Raw genomic sequence first — 10,926 nt, 5'->3', positions numbered from 1 at the left:
TGCCCTGAAAAACAAACCCGAGTATTATCCAAACAAATTTTACTTAGGATTAGCAATGTTGCAGAGAAAATGTTTTATCAGCTACCATCAAGGGAAGGGAAAGGAAGTTATGTCAATGTTAAACAATTTCCTACGGAGAATTTCTTACAGTTTGTTGATCGTCTGAGGACACAGGTGGAACACCAAATACCAGATCCCGTGGTGCAGGCAGAGCTGATCAAAGAGATGGCTCAAAGAAATGCTAATGAGACCTGTCGTAGAATTATCCTCACTTTACCCTTGGACCCACCACCTACTCTGTCCCAGATGATAGAAGCTTGTTCCAGACGGGCAGAATTGTTCTGCACAACTGAAAGACACCCTGGAACAACACACCCACAGCATACAGCCCCTGCTGGACCACACCCCAGCAGGCAGCAGATGCCACCAGACCAGCTGCAGCGCATCATCTGCCTCCGCTGCAAGAAACCAGGACACTTCGCCAGATCCTGCCCTCAGACCCAGAAGCAGAAGAAATCCAACAAACAAAAAAACTGAATTCACAGCGCGTGCCCGCGGTTGATACTACAACGCGCAAAGATATAAATGTAGCGGGACTCACATTGGCAAAAGCTTCTCTCTTAAAGAAAAAGGGGGGGGAGGGCAGGTCACGGGGTGTGGGGGTGCAGAAAAATGTAAATGTTAAATGCTCAACTAACAAGGTTTGGCAGCCACTTGGCCGTTTTAGACTTGTAACTACCAAAGGTTTCCATTTCAGATCTACTGAGTGGATGGTTATAACAGTTGACCTGTCTAACATCTCACAGGACCTGACGGTTTACCACGTGGGATTGGACAGTGAGTATTTTGTTATTGGGGACACAGCACACACACCCTTGGAAATTGAGATAGCTCCCATGACCATAAAGGGAAAAATAATAGGCCTCATGTTGTTGGCTCGTTGTTTGCACCCACCCTTTTATCTGATAGCGGGGCAGATTCTTGCCCAAGCCATTCCGGTTCCAGCAGAGATCACAGCAGACGGTAAATCACCAGAGGTCTACTGGACAGAGGTGGTGGGGGAACCTAAACCCTCTATGATGTGCAACATTACTTGTGGATCAGAGCGCCTCCAAGTGGCGGGAGTACTCGACACCGGAGCTCAGGTCACCGTATTGCCACAAAGCATGTGGCCTTCAAATTGGGAATTAGAGCCGGTGGCAGGCAAACTTCAGGGCATAGGAGGAATCTCAATGGCAAGGATTTCGAAAAACGTGGTGCAAATTGAGGGACCTGATGGAAAGGTGGCGAATGTCCGTCCTTTCGTAGCAGATTATAACGCCCCACTGTGGGGGAGGGACACCATGTCTCAGTGGGGAGTCCGATTGGTCATTCCTAAAACACCCCAGGATTTTTGCAAGTAGCCACTGTGGAGCGCCCTACCCAGAAGTTAAAGTGGTTAGAAAACAACCCCAGATGGGTAGCACAGTGGCCTTTGAGTAAAGAAAAGCTCAAGGCGCTGGAAAAACTCGTGGAAGAGCAATTGGCTCAGGGACACATTGTGGAGACAACTAGCCCCTGGAATTTCCCGATCTTTGTGATAAAGAAACCGGGAAAGGATAAGTGGAGGTTGCTCCATGATCTAAGAGAAATTAACAAAATAGTAGAAGACATGGGACCCCTCCAACCAGGGATGCCCACTCCAACAATGCTCCCCCGAGATTGGAAATTGGCTGTCTTAGACATCAAGGACTGTTTTTTCCAAATTCCATTGCACCCTGAAGATGCCCCTAGGTTTGCCTTCTCAGTTCCCACTGTCAATAGACAGGCCCCAATGAAGCGTTATCACTGGAGGGTCCTTCCCCAGGGTCTCAAATCGAGTCCTTTTATATGCCAACAATATGTAGCCTCATTACTGTCTCCAATACGCGCACAGAGAAAAGAAGCCATCATCCTTCACTACATGGATGATGTGCTAGTGTGTGGCCCCAATGACTCTATACTCCAACACACGCTTGACCTAGTGGTTAAAGTTTTAACCTCTGCTGGATTTCAATTACAGGAGGACAAGGTTCAAAGGATGCCACCTTGGAAATACCTGGGCTTGCAAATCAGTGCAAGGACTGTTGTTCCACAGAGCTTAGAAATTGGTTGCAATCCAAAAACTCTAGCAGATCTCCACTCCCTGTGTGGGTCCTTGAATTGGGTAAGACCCTGGCTAGGCCTCACAAATCAAGATCTAGAACCCCTCTTCAATTTATTGAAGGGGGAGAAGGAGCTGACGTCTCCCAGGGAGCTGACCCCAGAGGCGAAGACAGCAATCGAAAAGGTACAAAAAGCCTTGTCAGAGAGACAGGCTCACCGGTGTGAGCCAAAGGTGCCTTTCCAGTTTATTGTTCTAGGAAAACTGCCACACCTGCATGGCTTGATCTTTCAGTGGATCGAGGAAGAGAGAGATTCACTGTTGATAATAGAGTGGGTTTTCCTCTCCCACCAAAGATCCAAGACCATCACAGAGCCACAGGAGCTGATAGCACAGCTGATTCGGAAGGCCAGGGTAAGATTGTGTGAATTGGCAGGTTGTGACTTTGCATGCATTCACCTCCCGGTCAGACTTTCAGAGGAGGGAAAGAACTCTCCTGAGAGATTGACCAAAGAGATGTTTGAGCATTTGCTGCAGAGCAATGCCAGTCTCCAATTATCTCTGGACAGCTACAGGGGACAAATATCAGTCCATGCCCCGTCCCACAAGTTGTTCAATGAGGAATTCCACCTTATTCCTCATGAGAAAAGGAGTCGGAGACCACTCAAAGCTCTCACAGTCTTCACAGACGCATCGGGTACTTCAAACAAGTCCGTCGTGACTTGGAGGAACCCACGGACTCAGCATTGGGAAGCTGATGTTGAGTTTGTGGAGGGATCCCCCCAAGTGGCTGAACTGGCCGCAGTGGTAAGAGCTTTTGAGAAGTTCTCAGAACCAATCAATTTGGTGACTGACTCTGCATATGTGGCGGGAGTAGTGTCCAGAGCGGAGCAGGCTGTGCTCAAAGAAATAGAGAATGAACATCTCTTCAGGTTGCTTTCAAAGCTAATCTATTTGGTTTCTCATCGACAGCACCCGTTTTACGTGATGCATGTGAGGTCACACACTGATTTGCCAGGTGAGATCGCAGAAGGGAATCGCCAGGCAGACTCCCTTGCTGCCCCAGTTGAAAAGGCACATCTCCCTGATGTCTTCCAGCAGGCAAAACTGAGTCACCAACATTACCATCAAAATGTGCCAGCCCTGATCCGACAATTCCAACTAACACGGAGCCAGGCTCGAGCCATTGTAGGTACCTGTCCGAACTGCCAGCTCCAGGTCATGCCATCGATGGGCATGGGGGTTAACCCCAGGGGCCTGGGCAGCTGTGAGGTATGGCAAACAGACATCACACACATTCCTAGTTTTGGTCGCCTCAAATATGTTCATGTGAGCATTGACACATATTCAGGTGCAGTGTATGCCTCTGCCCACGCAGGAGAAAAATCCATACATGCCAAGCAGCACCTAGTGCAAGCCTTTGCAGTGTTGGGAATTCCAAAAACAATCAAAACTGATAACGGCCCAGGGTATGTGTCCAAGGAGTTCCTAGAATTTGTCCAGCAGTGGGGAGTGGAGCATAAAACTGGCATCCCTCACTCCCCCACAGGTCAAGCTGTGATCGAGCGTGCACACCAAACGCTCAAACAGGTTCTGGCTAGGCAGAACTGCTCGGCTTCGTGGATGACACCACAGCAGAAGCTCTGCAAAGCCATGTTCACCATCAATTTTCTAAACTGTTCATTTGAAAACATGAGTCCACCTGTGGTACGTCATTTTAACAGTGGTGATCAGTTTAAATTGTCTCAGCGTCCACCGGTTTTGATTAGGGATCCTGAAACTTGGGAAACCAGAGGTCCCTATGAGCTTGTGACCTGGGGTCGTGGCTATGCATGTGTGGCTACTCCCTCAGGCCCTCGGTGGATTCCCCAGAAGTGGGTGAAACCTTTTGTCCCCAAAAATCCAGCTCCAGCAGACGGGGACGAGAAGCAAGTGACTGATGCTTCGAAGAGAAGACGCCGCCGGATGGAAGAGAAAGATCCTCCTTAGAGGTGGATTCCTTCTGGCAGAAACAGGAACTTTTAACATGTTTTAAAAATGTTTATTTTTCCCTTCCAGAGAAAACCTACCTCCCACTCAACCCTATGATGAACCCCATCCAAGTTGTCATCCTGCTAATGCTGAACAGTCTGGCAGCTGCATGGATCATCCCTCAGCCACGTCAGAACGTCTGGGTAACCCTGGCACAGACACTTCAGCAAGAAAACATATGTTTGTCCACTGCAGCAGCTAAGAATCCTATGTCTACCTGTCTGGTAGGAATTCCTTTGCAGGCTGGAGAATTTCCAGCAGGCTTGGACAAATACAGGTCCAACGAAATTCCAGAGGCACACACCCCACAACCACACCAAGATCAGCAAAAGCAAGGTGTGTTCACCATGAACCCCTTAGCGGAATGGGTGCAGGGTTTGCCCAGGGTAGCTCATGAACCCCAGGAGTTAGAACTATTGGGTTCCTCCCCTGCCACATACTGCATCCATTTCTCTGTCATCCCAAAACCCTCTAGCACTGACGAGTACCACCTTATAAAGCAGTTCCGGGGAGAATTTACTGCAAAGAGGTGGTGTCATAATATAAGCCACATTGCATCAGACAACCCATCCCACTCCAAACCCAGAAGCCTCCCTAAAGGATTGTTCTTGGTTTGTGGGGATCGGGCATGGGCAGGAATTCCATCCCGGCTTTTCGGAGGGCCATGTACCATAGGGCGATTGTCCGTGTTGACACCCAACCAAACTTTAATTCGTGAATGGACACACAAAAACAAATCGGCTGACAAAATTCAAAAAAGGAGTGCTGACAATTTGGACCCAAATTGTAATTCAGACATTTTTCATTGGGCAAAGTCAAAAAGAGTTGCTGTATCCCTGTTTCTTCCGTGGGTAGCAGCAGCCAAAGCTCTAGGTGAATTGGGCCAACTAGAGTGCTGGGTGGTCAAGCAGGCTAATTTAACATCTATCGCCATCAGCTCCCTCCTAGAAGACGAGGAGATTACCAGACAGGCCACGATCCAGAACCGTGCCGCTATCGATTATCTCTTGCTATTACATGGACATGAATGCCAGGAATTTGAAGGACTCTGTTGCATGAATTTGTCCTCAAAGGCTCCAAACATCCATGCTGCCCTCCGAAGCATGAACAACATGATTGGACAAGTGAAGCAAGAATCAGAAGATTGGATCAAGGAACTGTTCAAGGGCTGGGGACTCACTGGGTGGTGGACTTCTGTAGTCAAAACAATTTTGTTACTTTTTGTTATCCTTTTCCTTGTAACCATAGCATTCGGAATCCTACGCTGTTTGATTTTCAAGGCTATTAATGGCCTCATATCTTCTACCTCAGAAGTCAACCATATAGAGTTGGCAAACCTAAAGAGGACCGGTCTCCCTACCAACCATAAGTGGTGGGAAACCCACACTCCGTGTTAAACAGAATGTGAGAACTTCTCTCTGTATCTTTTTAAACAAAAAAAGGAGGAGATGTTACATCCCCCTGGGGAAATGGTTTCTTCTCCCTCAGGGACCCCTGGAACTCCTGTCATGTAGTCTGACCCTTCCTTCCCCTTCTGACCCCATTGGCTGTGTGCCAGCTAGCCCCTCCCTCAGAGACCCTAAGATAAAGGGTCCCCTGTCCCCCGGGAGCTCTCTCTCCCCCGGGACATCAACCTGGAATAAAGGACTTGCAGCTAAAAGGGTAAGAGAGCCTCTTTTGAATCCTTGTCCTGTCTTTCTTGATATAATCCTATTAGGCCTGAGAAGGGCTGAGCTAGCTGAGACCCTTGGAGGGATACAGGATTGTGTCAAACTTCATTAAGCCACACTTTTACAGCATCACATTTCAATAAAACCACTTCTGCTGATACCTTTGACAGTGGCTCTTTAAGCAGTTTGAATTGTCCATTTGCAACAAATTGGCAAAGTCTGCAGGATTCCTAAATCCAGCTTTGCTATAGTGTAACTCACAATCAACTCTTTAGCCCTTCATATTAGTTTCTAATTCCAACATTGTTCATTTAATGTTTTCAAAATTGTAAGCATTAATTCATTTTTACTATTTCATCCCTCTGATACAGATGAGAAGTCCCAACAATGAGGATGGAAAATGAAAAGTATTTTTTGCCAAGCTGTAGAGAGTAAAATGTGAACCAGAACTGACCCACAAAGACATTGCAAACTAGTAAAATGTGGACAGTAAAATGTGGACTGGAATTGACCCACAAAGAAATTTCAGTCCTAAGTTTCAGCTGCAGGACGGGTCCTGAGAGACAATCTGAAGCGACAGGGTTTGTTTTCCCTTTTCATTTGCAAACAGGTGTGATGTTTGAGGTGCTGGAGCCCTGTCCTGCACTGTCATTGCTGGGCTGGGAGGATGCCCTGGAGCTGCACCGTGTGTCTGTGCCAGCCAGGCTGCAGCAGACCCTGTGACCTCTCCTCCTGCAGGAGCCCTGGAGGGAAGAACTAACAGGGAACAGAGGCTTGGCCTGTGCTTGTGTCCAGCAACAGGATCATAGCTGGTAGAAGCTCCAGGAATGCATAATAAGCTTTTTTTATCCGGGCACAAATCCTTAATGTTACGCAGTCTTACACAATAATGAAGTCATTATTGTATCCACAAAGAAAGGACCTGACATCTCCTGTTGGGAGGGAGTAACACTTTGTATGTGTGTGTGAGTGTCTCTCTGGCTGTCTGCCTGTCTACACACAGTGGGTGGTTAAAAATCTGTTCATTTATTTTTTAGATTTGACTGGCAGCAAATTTGGGGACTCTCGTACATATTTGCTTGAAGCTTGAAACATCTAATGGATGGTTTATTCCTCCTTCTTAATATTGTACCTGAGAACTATATCCAAGTATTATTTTGCCTCTACATAGAGTGTTTTGTAAAATGAATAGCATTTACCACAATTTCTTTCTTTCATATAAATATTTGAAAACTATTTGGATTTGCCTAGAAGCTAACTTTCTAAAATTTTAGATTCTTTTTAGGGAATTCAAAAGAAATTGTAAGAAGCAGTAGTCTCATTTCCTGTCAGATGAGACTGGAGGCTGATTTCATGTTCAGAAACAGGGCACATGCCCAGCTATTCATCAGAAAGAACTACTGATATGGGCAATCTCACAATCTGAAACCTTGCAACATAATTTCAGAGAGTACTGAAGAAACAATGATATACTCCAGTGTGAATTAAATTAACTGGATGTATACTGTCAGTATATGTATGCTGAAAACTATGTTAATAGGTTGAAGACCCCCTTAAGGGCTGAAAAGGAATAGATTTTACAGTCTCTTGCAAAAATTACGTGTAATGCAAAATGTAGTTCTTTGGTAAATCTGTTTTAGCAGTAAATTAAGGATTTTTCCAAGTGCTGAAGTCAAAGTCATACAGAATATAACTTCACTGACTTCAACAGAGTTATCCTGCTGATGGTTTTAGATCAATATTTACAAGACATTTTATTGTAAAATATCTTCTTTAAAAAGATAAAAACTTTTAATTCTAATTCAAAGTATTACCACTGCAACAGAAATCCATTAACACCCGTGGCGTGAGGGATTACCACTCTTTTTATATTATTTTGGGGATAAAATGGTCAGCTGAGATTATGCTGATGAACAGGTAGGTGCTGTTCAAGTCAGGGTAATCCTGTAAAAATGCAAATGTAGACTAGGAAATTACCTTGGGGTTTGACTCTTTTGGAATTTCACTATGTGCTCCTTAACACCACTAGTTAAAGTTTCATTCACTTTGGACCCTGAAGACCTCTGTAAGACAAATCTTTCTGCAGAAACACAACCAGCATTATACAGGTGAAGGTTTTCATCACATTACCTATTTGAAGTACACTGTACAAGGAAATGAGTGGTCTTTCTAGGAACATACTGAACACTTTCTGAAATTGGTGTTTAGGTGTTCTAGAGCCAGGACTGATAAAAACATATACATATCCTACCTTCAGGGACCACTGAAAGAACTTTTACTCTCCAGCAGTCTGCTCCATCTCAGCTCATTTCTATCCATGGTTTGGAATTTACACAGAACCACACTGATCCACACAAGTATTTTATTTACTCCTTGAAAACTATACTATGTTTGCAAACTTTTAGCCCTTACATAAACAAATTTTCATGATGTTCAGCAGCACTGAATTCTCATTTGTACTCATATCCAGCTCCTTTACCACTCAAAGAGTATGAGTAAGTCTAATCTTTATAACAAAATCATAAAGCATCTCTCAACCAGAGCAAAAAAGATAATTATATTAACAAAACTGATAAAGGTATTGTCAACTAATCTACCTGTGCTAGCTGAGAACCATACCTCTGGTGCAGCCATAAAAGCATAGATAGTATTGTAAGTCTATCTTACACTGCCTCAGAAAAAAACACATGAAAAATGAGGGGTCTAGGAAGAGAAACTGAGAAGTGGAAACATTTTGAGCTTACAAATTTACTTGTACCTCTCTGAGTAACAAAACTGATTTATGGAAATTGATAGGAGTTCTGACTTTCTTATGAACAAGAGTTCATCCACATACAAGAATTCATCCACAGAAATGTGCTTCAGGCACTACTGTTATTACAGAGAACTGAAAATGGAATTGCTGTCCACTGTGGTGAGATAGATTCAGTTAAAGAGAGACTAATAAAGAAATGGTGCTCTTCATTCTCTGAGAGAAGTGTTACACAAAAAGTTAAGATGAATGTGAAGATTCCTCTACACTCCTCTGTGGGGTCAAATACTCTGTCAAGTCCTTTCAATACCAGGAAAATTAATAATTTTATTCCCATAGCCAGAATTCTCTACCAATAAAAACAAACAACAACAACAAAAAAAACCCCTTTAAAACAGGAGAAACACTGGAAAAGAGATATGTTTTGCATGCATTATTACTAGAAAATGTATTGCGTATATCCATCCATCCATCCACACATACATCTATCCATCTAGCAAGGTGACTATTAGCTGTCCACCTACATGTGCCTATCTATGTAAATACCTATTTATGTAAATATCCATCAATATCTACCACAGTGCTGTTCTCATGCTATTCCCAGCCTGCTGTCCTGGCCTTGAAGGTCCTGAGCACAACTCTCCCCATTCCTTCACTCCCTCCCTCCCTGCTGTGGCCATCCAGTACACTTAGAGGGAAGTGAGAATGGAATATCAAGTGATAACTGACCTTCTTCAATAGGTTGTTTCCATCAATCTGCTCTGTTACCCTCAGTGAGTAGGGAAGCAACACTGGAAAAAAAATTGTCTCCCATCTCAGTGAGGATGTGGCAAATAACAAATGAAACAGGGACTGAAGTGCAAAAAATTCATGTGTTTTTATCATTTCCCATCCTCAGAAGATAATGGAACTGACCTCAGTCAAAAACTTGCTGTTTACTAAGATGCAACATGACCCTTTCCCGTGTCCACCTCCAATAAGCAAGACGAAAGTGTATGCCAGGCATCTGTACAAGACTTCAGCTCCTGATTTTTACACTCCTTTGCACTGAGAACATGCACTGACATGGAGGATCCCTCAGCACTTTTGTAGTATTTCTTTCTCCTTCACAAAAACCAAAGAGTTATCCATAAACAGTTTTTTGCCTGATTTCTTAATTTAAAATTTCGTGTGAGAATCTGGAGTTCTTGTTTTTATACTAATTTTGATGGCATGCATGCAAGTTGCCACAGGCATTGGGAACAAGCCTCTCCACCATCCATATGGATGGGATCAGAGATCACAACATTACTGACAGAGGAGCAAAAAATGCAAAATATGACAACCTGTGAAAACATCTGTCTCACCAGTTTGGGAAAAGATGTGCCTTTCACAGCCAGCCAAACACTTCACATTCTGGTCTTCCGAAAAGCAAAAGCATTCATATTCAAATTGTTACATTAAAAAATCAACTCTCAGGCAAACAATGCAGGGTCTAATGCCAGAAGATGACGTGCAACACAGTTTTTCTGAGACAACTACAGTATCAAAAATGTTCATCAAGACAATGAGAGAAGGCTCTAAACTACACATAGAGAGAAGAAAGAATTGATCACAATCATTACTTTTACTTAATGTCTTGGTGTGCATTAAGACCTCAAGAAAATAAAACTAAATCTTTCTGATTTGAGTGGATTTCCAAAGAGACAATTACTGGTGTTGACAGATACTACACTGAAATACAGACAAAAAGAATGAATGTATTTGGCAAGTTTTCATCTACTTGATGCATTGCTTTTTGTCTTTTAGATGTCATAGGAACTGTCTTGCTACCACAGAAACTGCTTTTCGGGCCTGACCTGAATTTAAAGTCTCCCAGCATTTTCCTAGAAGTCAGAAGATGACACTGAATTTTTTCTTTCCATAAGAAATAAAACTAGAGTGAGGTTATAGAAAATCCCATGACACTTGGCATAACAGCAAGGGTGTACCAATGCTAGCTCACTGGCTAAATTCCAAGCTAGCTAATTATATTGTCTCTCCCAAATGTTTTCTGTGATTTCAATTAAAGAAGTTATTAATTATTTTCTATCCTGAAAAATTTTAGCAGTGTTGCTGGCCCAGCACATCTTCTCTGCTTTGTCAGTAGTATGTTTATGCATACTAGTACCTTAAAAGCACCTTGGAATCCTGTGCTGAAAGTCACTAGAGAAATTTGCACTATTGCCGGCTTTTATTGCTTTATCAGCCACAGCACTTTTAGATTGCTTTTACTGTTAGCAATAAGTATATATTATTTTTATAATGCCCTAGCCATTCAAGAATTAATATATGTAGTCATAATTCTAATTAAAAATAGATCTTCTTTAAAA

At 43.4% G+C, this 10,926-nt stretch overlaps 1 protein-coding gene across 1 annotated transcript; it reads left to right on the top strand.

Moving 5' to 3' along the window:
- Positions 1 to 364: 364 nt before the first annotated feature.
- LOC134551136 (uncharacterized) lies at positions 365 to 5,791 on the top strand. The gene is made up of 2 exons (XM_063398334.1): positions 365 to 837; positions 4,181 to 5,791. Exons 1-2 carry the CDS (start codon positions 771 to 773, stop codon positions 5,548 to 5,550), a joined length of 1,437 nt encoding a protein of 478 aa, XP_063254404.1. The 5' UTR covers positions 365 to 770; the 3' UTR covers positions 5,551 to 5,791.
- The last annotated feature ends 5,135 nt before the right edge of the window (positions 5,792 to 10,926 follow it).

Source organism: Prinia subflava, chromosome 5 (genome assembly GCF_021018805.1).
Source record: "Prinia subflava isolate CZ2003 ecotype Zambia chromosome 5, Cam_Psub_1.2, whole genome shotgun sequence".
Lineage (NCBI taxonomy): Eukaryota > Metazoa > Chordata > Aves > Passeriformes > Cisticolidae > Prinia > Prinia subflava.
The sequence above is the reverse complement of the archived record's forward strand: the minus strand, read 5'-3'. Positions and strand labels throughout refer to the sequence as shown.

Coding starts and splice junctions, on each gene's coding strand:
- LOC134551136 (XM_063398334.1), top strand. CDS start 771: ATGGTTATAACAGTTGACCTGTCTAACATCTCACAGGACCTGACGGTT. Junction 838..4,180: donor TTACCACGTGGGATTGGACA/GTGAGTATTTTG, acceptor TTTCCCTTCCAG/AGAAAACCTACCTCCCACTC.